The sequence below is a fragment of the Natator depressus genome, chromosome 9 (genome assembly GCF_965152275.1).
Source record: "Natator depressus isolate rNatDep1 chromosome 9, rNatDep2.hap1, whole genome shotgun sequence".
In the NCBI taxonomy this organism is placed as follows: Eukaryota; Metazoa; Chordata; order Testudines; family Cheloniidae; genus Natator; species Natator depressus.
In genome coordinates, this window is record NC_134242.1 from 34,562,013 (window position 1) to 34,581,135 (window position 19,123).

Here is a 19,123-nt window from a genome sequence, read left to right on the forward strand (position 1 = left end):
TTACTAGATTATAAGTACTTCAGGGCACAAAGTGTATAATATATATTTAAATAGCACCTTGAACAACTATTTATTTGTTTTGTGATGGCACACAGAGGCTTCAGCAATGATTGGGGGTCCCCACCAAGAGCTGCTGCATTACCAATAAATTATTATTAATAAATAAATAAAATAAAATAAAATAATGAAGCAGAGTAAAATGGTAAACTAACTAACTACTTCAGCAGAATGTTAGAAAACTCCAACTATCATAAACTGCAGCATTTAGATTGTTAAAATGAACAAGTAGGAAGAAAATATTTATATTATAAATGTTTAATCGATTAGTACCAAGCAACATGTTGATTATATTATCTCAGTAAATTTCTATATATAGGAAACTACATGGCCCTAATGATTTACTATATGTAGGAATAGTGACACTAATTTCACTACAATAAAAAGGGGAAGTACTACTTTTTAAAATAATCTTTAGAGGAGGTGGTGGGGTGAATAGCAGCACAGACAACTATTTTCCCTCCAATGAGCAGTCAGACAAAAGATTAGCTTCTCACCAATGAACCGTGTTGTTTGAACTGTTGCCACAGTTAACCTGCATATCTCAATCACACTCTTGAAATTCCCAGTTGCAGGATCATTTACAACAGGTCACTTCTTTAAATGTGCCCACAACCAATTCAAGAAAAGAAAAGAAAAGGACACACTCTATCCATGTACCTCCTGAGTCGATTTATATTGCTGTTACAGCTTTCATTGGCATAACATTACTGTGAAGACATATTAATGGTACTGCAGGCAAGAGATAGGTGGTGTACTGAAAGTAACAGAAATGTTTGCCATGCAAGAGTAAATTGTCTCATTGATTTAGCAGCTCTCAAAGAGGAAGCTATAAACTAAAACCTGAAGGAGACTGAAAGTTTCTTAGCATCAGCAAATTAAGTCACAAGTCAATAACCATATAATCACTATTAACATGGCAAAGCTGTAAGGCAGCTCTCCTCAATAAAGCAGTATTTAAATACAAGCGATATTAACAATGTGGTCCCTAAACTCAACTAGTGAGCAAAAATACAAATCAGACTATACAGTAATATAGCAAAATATCAAAATCTCATGACATAAATCTTTTAACTTACAGCTGTACAAAATGTTGACAATGATACCTGAAACTATATAAAACTCTCCTTGTTTCATGAAAAACTCAAAATTCAAATCAGATTTGACAAATTATTCTTCAATATTTGCAAAACTGAGCCCAGTTTTGAGCAAACCTGGAATGGTTTTTGGTTTTACATGAAAAATTGAAATTCTCAGTTGTGCGTGTTGCCAAACTAAAAAAGTAATACTGTATTGGAAGTTCTGTCTGGGGTTTGTTTTGAGATTTTAGCTTTCTTTGAAACTCAGAGGGCTTGAACCCACATGGAATGAAACCAAAGAAAATGTTCAGATGGTTCTCTAAGAAGTGAAACCACCAAGGTTTTTTTGTTTCTTTGAGTGTCTTTTGTTTTTTTACAATTCTATTAAGTCTTACCAAGCTACATGATTGATCAATTAAAAAATACCCTTATTTTGCAACAAATAATACACTGAAGACTTCACTGTAGATCTCTGAAATTTGGTTGTGAGTTTAAGAAGCTGACTGAAGCCTCTGTACCTAAATAATAATCTGCTAGCATGCACCTGCTCTTCAAAACTGGGGTAGTTCTCATGTCTTTCACTTTGTGCACGTTAGAGGTTCTCAGTCAGAGTCTGGTATTACTGAAAGTGGGCAGAACTGTCTCAAATCCACATTAAGCAACATAGTTGAATTAGAAACAGGCAGATATGAAGAGAAAACTTTGAACATAAGTTAGTGGTGACCTGAGCTAGAAAAATCTTCCTTTTCAGCATCAGCCATGCACCACATTAAATAAGAGAAATGTATTACATTTTGTGGTATATGCCCATCTTGCTAATCTGGAAAAATTTACCAGACACCTTGTGATGCTGTATGATTGCAATATGACCATTTATATCATTGATATTCCCACTGTTCTACAATTGCAACAATTCTTGTACAAAGTCTATCATGTAAGGTGTCAATGGAAAAGTTATGATCTGCTAAATAAGATTATCCTGTTTAAATCCACGTATCATCACTGTATCTGAAGTTATGAATATTGGCTATGTTTCTGTATCTCAAATACGTTTGCTCCTGGGGTAACACCCACAAGATAGTTTACATCCAATCTAGCCAGCCCATTGTGAACGAACTATTCAAGTTTGATGGCCCATTAAGGACACTTCACTCTAACAATGGGCCATAGAAGAAACATCCCTCCCAGTAAGCCTTCCTCCTATGGATGCCTCAGCCAGAATATGGGTAATGGCTGCCTTTAGGAGTCAAAGCATGTAAGGACATGGAATATGCCCATGTGACCCCAGATTCCATCCTCAAAAAGATGCAGAGTTCTACTTTCTTTGTCCCTCTCTCCCACCTAGCTAGTGAAAGGGAGAGCATTTCTCCAGCTACACCATCGTGAAAGGGGCAGAGGATGGAAAGAGTCTACCCATGCTGTGATGGGGTATATAAATCCCATACTGAACAACAAGGGGTTAAGATCTGCTCTGGGCTCAGGCAGTTCCACCCTGCCACACCTGCATGCACAGGAATGAGGAGAAACTTAAAAGGGGAGCAGAGGAGCTCTCTTGTTGGCAGACCAGGGAAGAGAACAGATCTTCAGCCCTCAGCTCCTGAGGAAAGGGCTGACTGAAGCAAGAGCTTACCAGACAACCATTGCCTGAAGACCCCTCCCTGAAGGAAAGTAGGACCAGATTCTGATGCACCCTGAAAGGGAATTCTTATTACCTCACTTTATTTAAGCGACCTGGCCAAATGGCCAAGTAACAGGAAGAGGCAGGACACTGCAGCCTTGGTCAGGAGACACCCAGCAGGAAGGGAGCAGCCACTCCCGGCCACAGGGAGTCAGTGGTGAATCCCATCACACTGCCCTCAACAACTTCCTGGCTGCTGAAAAGTGAGGTTCCCACTCTCTTCCTCATTTCTCGCCCTCCAAGTATTTTGGGGGTCATCCATCTTCCTTCCTTCCTCGTTCTCAAACCCCTGTAACTTAATTGAGAAGCAGTGTGAAACTGAGTAGAGCACCCAGCCCCTAACCCATACTTTTTCCCTCTACCAGTCTGGCAAAAGTTGGGGTTTATTTCAGAAGGAGTACCATTATCTCTTATAATCTTCTCCTGGTAATAAGATCAGGTTAAGGACTCACGTGTCTTTGTAGATAAATAATCTTGGATATCACTGACCACAACTGTTTTTGAAGAGGATAGGATAATTCTTCAGTAAGTGTGCTCAGTGCTCTCTTCAAATTTCCAAAAAGCAAATCTTTCAAGGATCCTTCCACCCCAATGATCCTTATGTAAGGCCTTCATCTCCTTTTTTAAAGTCAAACCCAGTGTCTGCAGTTTTCGAGTAACAGAATGAAATGGAAGAGTGGAGGTGAGCAAGCAGGATAGGTGTGACTTTGAATAAGACGAAAAAGTAATGCTGATAAAAACTGCACTCCTCTTCTGCCTCTCAAAGTGTGTTGTCCATCCTTCCCAATAGTCTGCAATCTGAGTGTTATTTCTAGATCCATCACTCCTGGATTCTCAGGTGATGCTGTGGCATACGGTCCCTTTTTCATCTATATCAGACCTAATTTGAGTCCATGTCTTTCTGAGATGGACCTTGCCCCAGCGATCTAAACCGTTGTAGCTTCAAGACTAGATTACTGAAATGCACTCCAACAAAGACTATTGTTGAATCAGACTCAAACTTCAGCTACTACAAAAAGTCTTGAGAGGGGAAAGCAATTTTGATTCCATACCACCAGTGCTCCGAGATCCGTACTGGTTACCTGTTCATTTGAATACAACTGGAGATGTTAGTTATAATGTAAAATCTCTAAATGGCTTTGGAGGACATGATTACCTGAGAGATCACCCTGCTGAGTTCTCATTTTTAATTTTCACAATCAGTGGCAATGTTATTAGATGTCCATATTTTTTGAATCTGCCTCCCTTGGAAATTCTTCATATTCCAAGATGGACACGCTTCAGGAGACAACGTAAGAGCTATTTGTCTGGATAGGCTTTCAACTGATGTTTTATAAGAGGAAATGGAGAACAGTTGTTGATAAGTAAGGGGATTCATTATGTTCTATTGATTTGTAATTAAATGCAAACCTTGCAGATTCTTTGGATTGGGTATTAATGTAAACTTACATACACAACATTTTTGACAAACTGAAAAATGGATTTATATTCATTAACTTGAATATGATTTCTAATTAAATCAGGAAAGTTTCTCCGATTCATCATCATTTCCATGATGATAATAGGCAGACTCCTCCATGGGCTTACAGTCTGCTAAAACTTGGTGATCAGCCCCACATGCCAGACAATACCATATACAGCTGACAGATCCACAGAACAGCACCAACTTTCTTGCCCTTCTTGAAGCTATCTTCAATGTCTTGTGTTAGGCGAATAATTTGAACTCGGGTTGTCTGATCACAGCCTGAACAAAGGGCACTCGTGGTTCAATAACCTTGCTGATGCGCATCAAAATCAGGCTCTCCATAAGCTTCTACGTGACACAAATTAGAGATATGTTGCTGACTATTCCCTCTTAGCTCTGGTCTGGTTCATCGTGGAAATAAACTGCAGTTTCATCTCACAAGCTGAAGACAAAGTCAGCCAGCTCAGGAATCTCCACAGCAGACTTGCAAAAGTATCTGTTCTGGCTCCTCTCCTTTTCAACATATATACCTACAACCTAAAAACAACTAAGGCCAATAAGTACATGTACGCAGATGACTTATGTCTTGCGGACGTTGGTAATTATCTACAGGGTCACTTGCCCAGGACATTAATTCTCTGTCCGTTTACCTTTGTCAGTGGAATCTTAGATTAAGTGAGTCTAAGATGATAGCCACAACCTTCCATCTGAACAATCACCTGGCCAATCAACTCCTGACCGCCTGTGTTGAGGACAGTCCACCCCATTTCCAGCCAGTTGCCACTTATTTAGGAATCAATCTGGACCACAGTCTAACACACCAACCTCATCTAGGACACTTAAAGAAAAAGATCACCTCCCATACTGCCAAAACCCAGGATCCTCCTCGGAAGTAGAGGCAAATGTTCTACAAACCTCAGTCCTGGTGCTGATATTCACTCCAGCAAAATATTTTGCAGCAGTTTGGGGAAGATGTAGTCATGTGAGTCTTGTTTATTCAGAGCAGAACACAACCACCCATATCATTAGTGGTTGCCTTAGCCACACATTAACATTAACTTTGTATTTGTTGGCTCAGATAGCTCCCCAAAAGAGAAGACAAGATAACGTCACCCTAAAACAGTATGGAGGGCTATGACACATTAAAGCAACCTGCTGCACACAAGGCTGACAATGATTCCAATAGGTGCAAATAAGCAATGCATAATTCCACAAGAAGATCTGCTTGCCTCCAGGAGAAAACACCTACACCTGCAGTGATTATGACTGATTTCATTACATCCTTTTGCAATAGCTGTTCATCACTCATGTCTAACACTGCCAAAGCTCAGCTGAACAATGGTATATCAGAGCCAACAGCTGTGTGACAGACTGGCAGCAACTCTGGGATAGAGAGACAGGCATGCTGACTAATTTCAGAAGGCCTTATTTAGATACAACAGTTTGTGATCTGGGATGCAGATCCTAGACTAGGCTTAACAATCTGTGGCCTGGAACAGCCAGAATGGCTGCCACAACACAGAAATTTGGCTTAATCCAGTCTCCACAACGTGACTACCAAGCAGCAAAGCAGATGGTCAAAAATGTGGTAGAGGAGCGCACCATTAGAAGACAGAAGGGTAAATTGTAATGCCTTGCTACCCTCAGTGATGCAGCAGTTAGATGGCTAAACAAACTAGACATTCACTTAAGATGCATACAAAAGAAGTAGGAAGGTTTTTGCAATAATGTCAAAGAAGTTATAGTAGTTTTACAATTTAATCAGCACACAACTACATTCACTGACAGTAAAATTGTGTCAGGAGACATCCCATCCATCCGCCACCTTAAAATCATGGAAGTAAGAAATTAAGGGGGAAAATCTGTGCATTCTTTTCCATCTTCATATTGCATACTCCACAGATAACACATTATAGTGCCCCATAAGACTTTCAATTCAATCTCCAAGATACCCAAAAACCAATCCGTATCCCAATTTCAAATGTGCAATTTAAAGCAAAACCTTAACAGTCATCTCATATGCTTTTATATCAATTATATCAATAAATTAGCATATATGATTTCCACAAATACCATGGCTTCAGGAAGTTATTCTGCCTTAACACTTCTGGAGTCACTGCTAAGGTTTTGCATTAGAATACAAGTTTGATGACTCATGATTGTGATGATTGACACTATGATTTACATATTATATTTTTAAGTAAAAAACTGTTTTAAAGTGGTCTTTTCATAGTGTGAATCACATGCAAACATACCATTCCCCCACACAGATCAGCAGCAAGGTTTGAAACCTCTGACGTTCAAGAGTGCTAAATTAGACCCTTACTATTTGAGCTACAGGAGTAATTGCAAGTCCCTTTCCAGATCAGCCACTGGAGAAGGACTTGACACACATTCAGAGTGGGTAACACAACTATTTTATTATTCAGCAGTAGAATACTGATAATCAGGAACCTAGATTCTATCCTAGACTCTGGTAGAGGAGTGTGAGTAATATAGTGGTTAGAAATAGTACAGTAGTTTAGACACACTGAAATGTAGTATAGTGCAATTATAAAATTTGGGTTGGTCATGTTAGAAAGCTTGACTCTATGCCTGCAATGACTTTGCACAAGCTCTCTGCCAATTTAGTTAAAAATTGTGGGTGAGTGGGTGGGGGAATGTTCAGTAGCTCTTCCCTGTCTCCTAGACTGGAGTTCATGACAGCAGTCAATAGTAAGGCTAGTAAATTGCACAGGAATTTAAACATCACTAAGAGTAGAGATTTAAATTCTCGGTCTCCTCCTTTCCAGCTCAGGGAACTTTTCCTAAGCTATACTACCATTTGATTAGGGAGTGTTTTTTTGTGTGTCTCATGTTTTTTTAACCACCCCCTGAAGCAGGTAAATGGTGTTCACAGACTGGTAAAAAAATTAATATTTGGTGGGTTTATCATTTTCCATTATGGTTAAGAAGTTATAAAATATTCTATGCCCTAACACTGTTGATATATAACCAATTTTCTAGAAACTTGTAGAAAAGGAAGAAGAGGAAGATTCTAAACCAAAAGAGGGATAGGATGGGTTGGGAGGATTGATCATAGGGTAGAATAGAGTCATGTGGCCAGTGAGGTTGCGGTTTAATTGGTGTAGGGTTTGGGAGAAAATAGGATAAAGAGATAGATGGGAGAGAAGAGGGGACTGGCACTAGGAATGAACAGTAAAAAAGTGACAGATGGATAAATATTTGTTTTTGCCTGCCAAGCCTTTTCATGCAATATATCCCAGTTTTTCATTCTAACAGGATAAGTGAGTAGGAAAAGGAAGGGTAGTCCCTTCTTTTTCCCAACCAAAACACTTCTCAGTAACCCCCATGAGCAAGGTGTCCCATTTTTTCCTCTTTGACAAGCACGATCAACCTACAAGGTGTGGAGGAGAGAGATGCAGATTGCTACCTGCAACTCCCCTATTTATTTTGGGTACCAGATGTCATTGCTCATATGTCACAATGTATATATACCTAAATGGATCCAAAAAATTATGTGAGACCTGAGACTGATTTAATTAACTTACCCTGGGGAACATAAATGAATGGCCACAAGCTCCAGCCAACAAGCATATCTTCTGGATACATGAATTCCCATGATGTTGCTGGTCCCTCCTGGGTGATGATGATTGTTAAGGACTTTCAAAGCAAATAATACTCCTAAAAACAATAAAAATCACACCAAGAAAGAAATAGTTGACTTCAGATGATGTGAAAAACTCAACTGCAAAACAAACAAAAATGTCTGATAACATCTGGGGTGTTTTGAGGAATCCCTGAACTTGGGGCCAAGTATACTCAGCGCTGAGAAATGAAACTGGTCAAAAGCCAAAATAAATGACTGGGTCTGATTAGACAAAGATACTGCAGAATGTTAAATAGCCAGGGCTGGTAGAAAAATCTGAGCAGCAGCAGAGGACAGAAAGCGAACCTTTGGTTAGAAAATAAGTAGGAAGGGTTCTAGAGATAAATGAGAAACTGGCTTTTTGAACAAAGAGAGTGGAGTTTTTCCTCCACAGCCAGTACCTTTGAGGACTAATAATCTAAAAGCTAGTGGCGTTCTCTGTCTGCCCTGTGCTGAAAGCACAAGAGCAGCAATCTTAAGATTACAAGTATTCATAACAAAAATATTTTTCAGTATTTGCTGCTGACTTTGATTGTGCAGAAACTGTAAACTTAAATATATAATAGAAAAAGAAAACTATTCACTTTACAATAACTGTAATTCGACAAAACATGTTGGCCATACATATCCCACTCTTGGTGTGCATGTACTACACGCATTCAAGTTTGGAGTCTTTTGGCCAGCAGTGTACGTTGAGGCTGGACCTCTGTTCTGTGAGTCCTCATGCCTCCACCCAGAAAATCTAAATTCAAGTGCATGGGCACACACGCACCAAGAGTGAAAGATATACATATGTATGAACAAGCACTCAAAGAAGTAGTGATGGATATTACCTGTTCTAATCCATGTTCATCAGAGAAAATATTTCCATTTTCTATATTATAAAATTTTACTATACAGAATCTATAAATGTGCACTTCACTAAATTAACCTGTACCTCCTGAATGCCTTACCTGAAAAGCCTACGGCACAATTCATTTTGTATGAAGGGTCATTCAGAAGTCCTGCAAGTGCAAATTCCAACACCATGTACACAATGCCAATCAGCACTGAAAATACTGCAATTATATACCCAAACAATATGCTTCCAAGCTTACGTTCCAACTTTATCCCCTTCCAAAGCAAGGAGACCATGTTAAAATATAAATGCCAATCATCTGCATGGTGAACTGGCGCAAGCAGCAAACGTTGCCAGTCTTTCTGGTAATAACTTTGGTCTACACTGATACACACTTTCAGCAGTGGTTTCAGAGGCTTCAAAAAAAGAAAAACGTTCAGTGCTAGGGTCCCAAGTGTTACAGGTGGAATGTTTTCAAGCCCAAATTGAAATACTTGAGAAAGTAGCAAGATTAGTCCAACATCTACTCCTCTCTGTCTTCGCTGCATAATCACTTCTTATTCTGGGAAATTATAGGATTGTTCCAATTTCCAGTCTATTGTTGGAATCCAAAAATACACAGGTTTAGGAAATTCTGAAAGAAAAATAGATCTATATTAACTGACATACAATTATTTTATCAATAACTAATCAAACACACAAGGGGCATTTTCAAGCTCACTGGATGTTTTCTAAAAATACATGGAATATTCTGCAGAATTTTCTCAATTGTAACAGATACACACAGCACAGTTAAAGACAAAAATACAATTTACTTTAACGAAGTTCAAGTACACAAGTTGACCATAAATACAGGATGATGTTCTGCATCCTTGTGTAAGGTCTGAGTTAAAGGACTTTGCACAGATTCATAAAGGCATGAAAAAGAGAAAGGAACCTGCGAGAACAGCTACACTTTGCATCTCACATCCCTATGTAGGGCTGTAGTTGATCTATGCTGTTCATGAATGTGCTAGCCATGTTTCCACCTCCACCCTGATCTACTCACAACTAACTTGTGACCCCAAACTGTCATGAAGGAGTTGGAAAGTTCCTCTCTATGGTCTCAACATTCTGGTATTCCATTTTTAGTTTTCCATGGCCCTAGAGGCAATCACAGTATTTGAGTCTCATTCTATCTGAAATCCTCTCACTATCTTTCTTTCTAAATTTTACAGATATTCAAGAAACACTAAGAATGGTAATCTAAATGACTATAAAGAAAAGGAGTACTTGTGGCACCTTAGAGACTAACCAATTTATTTGAGCATAAGCTTTCGTGAGCTACAGCTCACTCAAATAAATTCGTTAGTCTCTAAGGTGCCACAAGTACTCCTTTTCTTTTTTGCGAATACAGACTAACACGGCTGTTACTCTGAAACCTAAATGACTACGTCAGGTTGCAATATAAAAAAAATCTGCTCATATAGTTAAGTGGTTCCACATAAGAACTTACTTTAAAAACTGAGACTATTAATGTAGTTCTTGGAAAAACCTTGTAGAGTGGTGAAAATACATATTTCTTTAAGCTATAGCAGAAATGAGCCGGGGTGAAAGTAACATTCAACACTTACTGGTACGGTGGCCAACTCAGCCCCTGGAAGGGGCAGGGCCTCGGACGGAAGGGGTGGAGCTCAGTGTCCCCCAGCCTGCCCAGCTGCACTGCCTGGCCCACAGCACCCGGGGCTCCAGCAGTGATTTAAAGGGCCCAGGGCTCTAGCCGCAGCCCTGGGCCCTTTTAAAACACCAGCCCCACGGCAGCTGCTCCTCCCCGGCCCCGTTGGCGGCCTGGGGGGGTAGAAGGGGCAACGATGTTAAAGCACTGCTGTGGCAGCGCTTTAAGCAGGGTCCTTTGCCACAGCAGCGCTTTAATGTCGTCAGCTGAGTATGGGCCGGTACCGGCGGCCACTTTTTACTGGTATGCCATACTGGCTTACTTTCACCCCTGAAATGAGCATAAAAGAACAGTAGTACAAACTAGAAATAAAAATTCCACATAAGTATACTCAATGGGAGAGATTCTTGCTCCCTCTCTTCCCCATCAAGTAAAATGATTTAAGAAACGTAAAAAGCTCCAAGAGCCCTGGGTGTGGCTGGGGGCAAAGAAGGAGGAGAATTCTTCAAGCACGGGAAACTGAGGAAGACAGTCACAGGCTGTCCTTTGAGGACTGTTGTAAGTCCTGGTGTACGTGTAGCGCTGCAGAGACTCTGGAAAGCAGAGCTGCCTATAGGCAGGTGGGGACGGGCTGTTACAATTCTGACAACGCCTCACGGCTTTCTAAATTACACCGGGGGGCACCCCAGAATCAAGAGGGCATGTGTATGGTTTAAAGTCATCATTTTCCCCCACGTCCTGGGGTGTGTGTTCTGTACAGCACCTCTAAGAGATACAGCACAGAATTTCACCCAGTATATGTATTAATCTACAGAACCAGGAATAAAGATCAAATTCATCACAGTCAACTTATCTTTCAAAATTACACCATGAAATCATTTCCATGCTTTCCAAAGTTCTTATCTCAACATAACAATACTCAAGACGTTTTCCAGATAAAAACCATTATTTAAAAAAAAAGAATATTTATATATGATATAAAAGTAGCAGTGGCTTATTTTGGTTTAGCTTAAGTCTGTATTTCACAGCTCTGCATTATTAGAATTGAGAGCCTTATAAACCATTGCAATGGGGAAGAATTCCAGCTTCCTAATGGGACCCAGCACTCGCTAATATTCTTGGAATTGCCAGAGATAAGCCCTGTTTTAAATGTAATATTTTTATTTTCAAAGAAGTTATCTGAGGTCATTTGAGAGTTTATGGCTCCCTCTCTGCTCTCTACATATTTGGATTCATGATGTAGTGACCTCACGCAATAACCACAGTATTATCATTAAAGCATTTTAGTGTTTGTGGTTCTAGATTAGACATTTTACAAGACATATTAAACGTTTTCCCCCTCATGGAATCACTAAAAGGAAGAGTTAAAGCTGTTTCAGTTTTTTAACCATCCATTTCTTATCTCAATATGTTTGGATTTCTCTTAAATGCAATCTCAACTTTGAATTTCCTGGGTATATAACACTTAGGCCTAGAGAGAAGTACAATTTTACTTTTTTTTTTAAACACGTAAGTTACTAATACATACTCTCACCTTTGCATATATTTTTGCCTGGGATTTACTGAATAGTTTTAAATTATTAAAACATCATACATGAACACAATACAAGAAACCCAAAGAGAAAGAAACCATTCACTAATTTCTAACAATCTGAAGATATGTAGTATGAACCTTAATAAAAAAAAAAAGTTTAACTTTTACAGGCAGATTCACTGGTACATTACAGCAGGCAGATTCTACCAGACAGTTAAGCTGGGTTTACATCACAAAAGGAGCTTAAAGCAATCAAAGTGTATTGGGTGAACCAGGCCCTTGTTTTGCAATTGACTTATTGGTTTAGATTAAATGGCTGTGTTAGTGTCATTACATGAAAGAGACACAGGGAGAACCCAGTCCCTGGGTCCCAATGTCCATATGCTTTACGGGCTCCCCCTGTATTTCTGCTTAAGTTCCCCTGGCAGTGCTGCCTAAGTGTGCAGTGGGACTGAGGTAGCAGCACTATGGAGAGTCTCTCAAGCACTGATGCTCTAGCTAGCATGCAGTGAAAAAAAAATTATAAAAAAAAAAAATCTTTAAACAGTCGTAGCTGAGCCAAGTAATCAATAAACCAATGAGAACTTTTGACACAGGCCCAATCTCCCTCTACTACTGAGTCACTGAAACCAACAGAACCATTGCATGCAAAATAGCTGCAGAAAAATTATAGGGATTAGTTAGTTACTTGAGGCATCACAATGGCTCATTTAATAGAGTTATCTGAGATGTGACCTGAGCTTGCCTGTAGCCTGTACTAGATGCAATCATCAATAATTTGACTTAATTGCAAACTAATTACTTCAAATTTAGTCTATGAACAAGACTTCAGTTAAGTACATGAGAAATTTGAAGTGTCTGCATTATTCCCCTGACAATGTCATTCAGGACAGTGAAGTACCCTTACTTATGCTGGCAAAATGTCCATGAAGACCCAGATCAATAATGTCACAGTAACACATGTACCTGCTCCTCTGTCCCCTTTCTGGTGTCTCTGAGTGCACTTCCCTCAGGTGTTATGCCTTGTACCTTTACCTCTCCGGAGGTGGAACTCTGCGATTCTACTTTTAGACTAGGCCATGGGCTGCAGTACCCTATGTATCAATTGAGCTTATCCAGGAGGTCTGACGGGTTTCAGCACCTGGAATTTTTCTCTTTGGGAATCTGTGACTAGTGGTGGATATAGTGACCAAACAGTCTTTTTAAACCCAAAATATTGTTTACTTTAACAGTAGGCACAAAGCAGAAGACATAAAAGGCTTTCAAAACAACACCACAATATATAAACACTCTTACCTAAAGTCTTACTATCCTCAATGGTAACCCAGGCAGCCCTGACTTCTTCAGACATCCCTAAGGGGTGCCTGTGTGTCAGTCTAGTTCCTGTTGAACTCCTCTCTGAACAGTCAACCCCTTTTGAGACAGAGTACCTTTTTAAAACTACTATATTTCTTTTGATCTTCAGGTTCCCAGACCATGGTCCAGATCATCAAAACCAGTTTTGTAAATTGGCTGGAGTAAGGAGTTAGAATCTTAAGAGTTAATAGTTTGGGCAAAGTGTCTTAAATGTAATTAAGTGTTAGCTGAGAAGTGGCTTATCTTGAGCCATTCTTCTTCCCTTCCTGCTTGTTCTCCTTACAGTTCCCCTTAAAGTAAACCAATATATTCATACAGTTAACACACTCAATTACCAGGTCAATACATACTACTCATAATTTATTACAGAGCACGTCCCTCACAGATGTTTACAGTAATTTCTCCAAGAACATAATATAAGAACAGCCATACTGGGTAAGACCAAAGGTCTATCTAGCCCAGTATCCTGTCTTCCGACAGTTGCCAATGCCAGGTGTCCCAGAGGGAATGAACACAACAGATAATCATCGAGTGATCCATCTCCTGTCGCCCATTCCCCGCTTCTCGCAAATAGAGGTTAGGGACACCATTGATGGACCTATCCCCCATGAATTTATCTAGTTCTTTTTTTAATCCTGTTATAGTCTTGGCCTTCACAACATCCTTTGACAAGGAGTTCCACAGGTTGACTGTGTGTTGTGTGAAGAAATACTTCCTTTTGTTTGTTTTAAACCTGCTGCCTATTAATTTCATTTGGTGACCCCTAGTTCTTGCATTATGACAAGGAGCAAATGACACTTCCTTATTACTTTCTCCACAACAGTATTCATTTTATAGACCTCAACCATATCCCCCGTTGGTCATCTCTTTTCCAAGATGAAAAGTCCCAGTCTTATTAATCTCTCCTCATATGGAAGCTGTTCCATACCCCTAATAATTTTTGTTGCCCTTCTCTGAACCTTTTCCAATACATCTTTTTTTGAGATGGGGAGGCTACATCTGCACACAGTACCATAGATTTATATAGAGGCAATATGATATTTTCTGTCCTCTTATCTAACCCTTTCTTAATGATTCCAAACGTTCTGTTCGCTTTTTTGACTGCCACTGCACATTGAATGGATGTTTTCAGAGAACTATCCACAACGACTCCAAGATCTTTCTTGAGCGATAACAGCCAATTTAGATCCCATCATCTTATACATATAGTTGGGATTATGTTTTCCAATGTGCATTACTTTGCATTTATCAACGTTTAATTTGATCTGCTCTTTTGTTGCCAAGTCACACAGTTTTGAGAGATCCTTTTGTAGCTCTTCACAGTCTACCTGGGATTTAACTATCTTGAGTAGTTTTGTATCATCTGAAAATTTTGCCATCTCACCCCTTTTTCCAGTTTATTTACGAATATGTTGAATAGGACTGGGCCCAGTACAGACCCATGGGGACACCACTATTTACTTCTCTCCATTCTGAAAACTGACCTTTTGTTCCTACCCTTTGTTTCCTATCTTTTAACCAGTTACCAATTCATGAGAGGACCTTCCCTCTTATCCCATGACCGCTTACTTTGCTTCAGAGCCTTTGGTGAGGGACCTTGTCAAAGGCTTTCTGAATATCTGAGTACACTATAGCCACTGGATCCCCCTTGTCCACATGCTTGTTGATCCCCTCAAAGAATTCTAGTAGATTGGTGAGACATGATTTCCCTTTACAAAAAACATGTTGACTCTTCCTCAAAAAATTATTTTAATCTATGTGTCTGACAATTTTGTTCTTTAGTATAGTTTCAACCTGTTTGCCTGGTACTGAAGTCAGACTTACCAGGCTATAATTGCCGGGATCACCTCTGGAGCCCTTTTTAAAAATTGGCATCACATTAGCTATTCTCAAGTCATTTGGTACAGAAGTGGATTTAATGATAGGATACAAACTACAGTTAATAGTTTTGATATTTTTCACATTTGAGTTCCTTCAGAACTCTTGAGTGAATGTCATCTGGTCCTGGTGACTTATTACTGGTTAGCTTGTCAATTTGTTCCAAAACCTCCTCTAACACCACCTCAATCTGGGATAGTTCCTCAGATTTGTCACCTAAAAAGAATGGCTTAGGCTTGGGAATTTCTCTCAAATCCTCAGCCGTGAAGACTGATGCAAAGAATTCATTTAATTTCTCCGCAATGGCCTTATTGTCCTTGAGTGCTCCTTTAGCACCTCAATCGTCCAGTGGCCCCACTGGTTGTTTAGCTGGCTTCCTGCTTCTGATGTACTTAAAAATTTTTTGCTATTACTTTTTGAGTCTTTGGCTAAATGTTATTCAAATTCTTTTTTGGCCTTCCTAATTATATTTTTACACTTCATTTGCCAGAGTTTATGCTCCTTTCTATTTTCCTCACTAGGATTTAATTTCCACTTTTTAAACAATGCCTTTTTGTCTCTCAGTACTTCATTTACTTTGTTGTTTAGCCATGGTGGCACTTTTTTGGTTCTCTTCCTATGTTTTTTAATTTGGGGTATACATTAAAGTTGAGCCTCTATTATGGTATCTTTAAAAAAAGTTTCCATGCAGCTTGCAGGCATTTCACTTTTGGCACTGTACCTTCTAAGGATTCAGAAACTGTAGCAATTTTAATTGAAAGTTTTCAAAATTCATGAGCTGAATTACACAGAACTAGCAAGATGCTCCAATCTTTCGACCAGCATACTAGTGGAGTCTTTCGTTTTGGTGAGTCTCATTCTGCAAAAACTGTGGCAACCGAAAACCTGTTGGTACACCCTTTTGAAGAAGGTGAGATCAAACACAATTTCAATGACACAGCTAAAACCGATAAAGGAAACCATTGGCAAGGAGCCACTCCAGGACATCAGGGAACTAAAGGAAAAAGAGAACGTTAAAGGATACAGAAGCACAATACATACCAAAGCTGAACTCCACAATGGAGTTGGAGAAGTGTAACCTACCTAAGCTGGTGCAGTTCAGAAGAAACTGAAATACAATGTTCTAAATGGCACCAGACCAACTGCCAATGTCATAAGAATGAGGCTCGTCTACCCACCTATGCCCTACAGAGCCATATATCTTTCAGCTAAAGTAGTTCAGCCCTGTCATAAGCCAGACTCAGAACAAAGAGTAGAAATATAATAAAAACTGTATATTTACAGAAATGTATCTATCATAAGAGATACTGTCAACTGGATATATTTAAAATCTTTTTTAAAAGTCAGAGTATTTTTCTGCTCCCCTGTTGATGTTTAGAATGCGCTCTGAGCAGGCTCAAACCTTATCACTGGAACATCCTCAAGCTTGTTTCTCCTTCCCTTTCTCTCTTTGCACAATCCTACTTACTACCCATTTTGGTTTTGTTTCCAGTTGCAACACCAAAGCTGTCAAACACCCTCTTTTGCAGAGCCTGAAAAGGGGCTTGCACTTCAGCAAAACAGTGAAACTGACTATATTCAAAGTATTACCAAATGCATAATATAAACAAGCTGAAAAATAAGAGAAAAAGAACTGGTTTTCCTTTCATCTGATAAAAAATTGAAAAATTCACACCCTGAGCAATACAGTTAAGCTGACCTAAACCCTGATTTAAATTTTTCCACTGACCTAGCTACTGCAGCTCGGGGAGAGGCCTTTCCTACATCAATGGAAAACCCCCTTCTGTCGATGTAGAAAGCATGTACACCATGGATTCTCAACTTTTTTCTTTCTGAGGTCCCCCCCATGCTATAAAAACTCCAAAGCACACCTCTGTCACAGTAACTGATTTTCTGCATATAAAAGCCAGGGCCAGCGTTAGGAGGTAGCAAGCAGGGCAATTGCCTGGGGCTCAATGCCACCCGGATCACTGTGAAGCTACATTGCTCAAGCTTCAGCCCTGGGTGGTAGTGTTGTACCAATAAATTAAAAACCAGCAGGATCTTATTAAAGGGAAAAAGGCAAAATACCACATTTATTGTGAATACAGAAAGAATCATAGTAAGCAGTTAGTTACAGCTGTAACATTCCATTCAATCTCATCTTTATTCACTCATTCATTCATACAAACACACACACACACACACACAGGTTCTGCAAGGTTGTTATCATAGTAAGCAGTTAGTTATAGCTATAACATTCCATTCAATCTCATATTTATTCACACATTCACACATTCACACACACACACACACACACACAGGTTCTGCAAGGTTGTCATCATAGTTACCAGCCTTAGAGTTGCTCATGCCAAGCCACTGGCCAGGTGGCCTGGACATGAGGAGGGAGCAGGGCCTTGTCAGATGCTCATCTGATGCTCCTGGAAGTTGGTTTGCAGAATCAGACCCCAAAGTTCTCACTTTTTAAGAGTCTATTTTTATAGGAATTTCTTCCTATGCCAGTCTATGGGAATTGCTTCATCATGCTGTTGCTGAATCAATCAGCAGATAGCACATTCCTGACGGCTCCAAGAAGTTATCTTGTTCTTTGGTTCTCCCATTCTTGAGGCTGTTGGGTGGATTCCAGTCTGCCCTCCGGGGGTCCTCTGGTTATTTCCACTTGACGCCTTCTTCAGCCGATGGACACTGGATTCTTAGGCTGGCACCTCCCTGATCATTCAGTTGTTATCCACACCAAGCATCCGTCCACATACATCCTCTATCTCTATTTTAATCACAATTGTTAATACAACAAAAGGGCGGGGAGTCTCTGGGTGCTGTTTCTGTTGTTAGAGTATTGCTTTGAGTCTCTGTGAATTGCTTTGAGAACAGATTCTGTCTTAGAATGTACTAACACAATTAGCAGCTTGCAAGTTTCACACATAGAGGGAGAGAAACAGTACCAAAACCCAAGAGACCTCTTAATTAGTAATACCCTGGAATTTAAACTATGGGGAATCAAACTCATTTGTGATTTTAATACAGAACTTCTTTAATATGATCCAACAGTAGGGCTCAGGGCCCCCGGGCTTCAGCGCCATGTGGTGAAGCTTCGGCTTTCTTTCCTGGGCCCCAGCAAGTCTAACATTGGCCCTGCTTGGCAAACCCCATGAAACCTGCTCGCAGCTCCCCCAGAGGGCCCCGAACCGCTGGTTGAGAAACAATGGTCTACACTACACTATGGTAGACATGCTTAGTTACAGCAATCTAAAGCTACTTTATTACTGAACAAAAGCATGAGGAGGAGGGGATTAACATATTTGCACGCTGACTTCACATCTTTGGCTGATTCACCTTAACTTTCCTGAACGTTCCCATGTAAACAATTCCCAAAATTAACAAAGATGTATTTTGCAAGCAGCACCCTGAATGTTCAGAAGAGACAACGTGATACTCCTTCACCCACATGTAAGTAAATGGCATTAAAATACAAGCTCAGAATCTGCATATGCTTCAGCACATCAGTTATTTTTTCCTTGAGTTCTTCACGGCCTGTAGGATGCCTAAGTTTTCAAGTTTTTCTAGCTCTGAAGTAGGTCTCAAAGAAGATCTGACCTGACCTCCCGTGAAAATAGTAGCATAAATACTGCTGCTTAGAAATTATATGAACAGGAGAATGGCCACACTGGATCAGACTAATAGTCCATCTAGCCCTGTATTCTGTGACAGATGCTTCAGAAGGAATGAACAGTACAGGGCAACTATCAAATGATCCATCTCCTGTCATCCAGTCCCAGTTTCTAGCGGTCAAAGACTTAGACACAGCCAGAGCATAGGATTATGTCCCTGATCATTTTGGCTAACAGACATGGATGGACCTATCCTTCATGAACTTAACTAGTTCTTTTTTGAACCCAGTTATACTTTTGGCCTTATTCACTACTCAACCCTAATTC

The 19,123-nt window shown here is 39.8% G+C and overlaps 1 protein-coding gene across 6 annotated transcripts in view; it reads right to left on the reverse strand.

Annotated features, from left to right (window-relative positions):
* The window catches only part of RHBDD1 (rhomboid domain containing 1), an 87,363-nt gene that overhangs the window by 55,337 nt on the left and 12,903 nt on the right, over window positions 1-19,123 (reverse strand). For all 6 annotated transcript variants that reach the window (XM_074963904.1, XM_074963900.1, XM_074963899.1 and 3 more), the window contains exons 2-3: window positions 8,882-9,400; window positions 7,831-7,963 (exon numbers count right to left, since the gene is read on the reverse strand). In XM_074963904.1, the coding sequence (XP_074820005.1) occupies window positions 7,831-7,963; window positions 8,882-9,314 (566 nt within the window). In that variant the 5' untranslated portion in view covers window positions 9,315-9,400. The remainder of the gene's footprint in view (window positions 1-7,830; window positions 7,964-8,881; window positions 9,401-19,123) is intronic.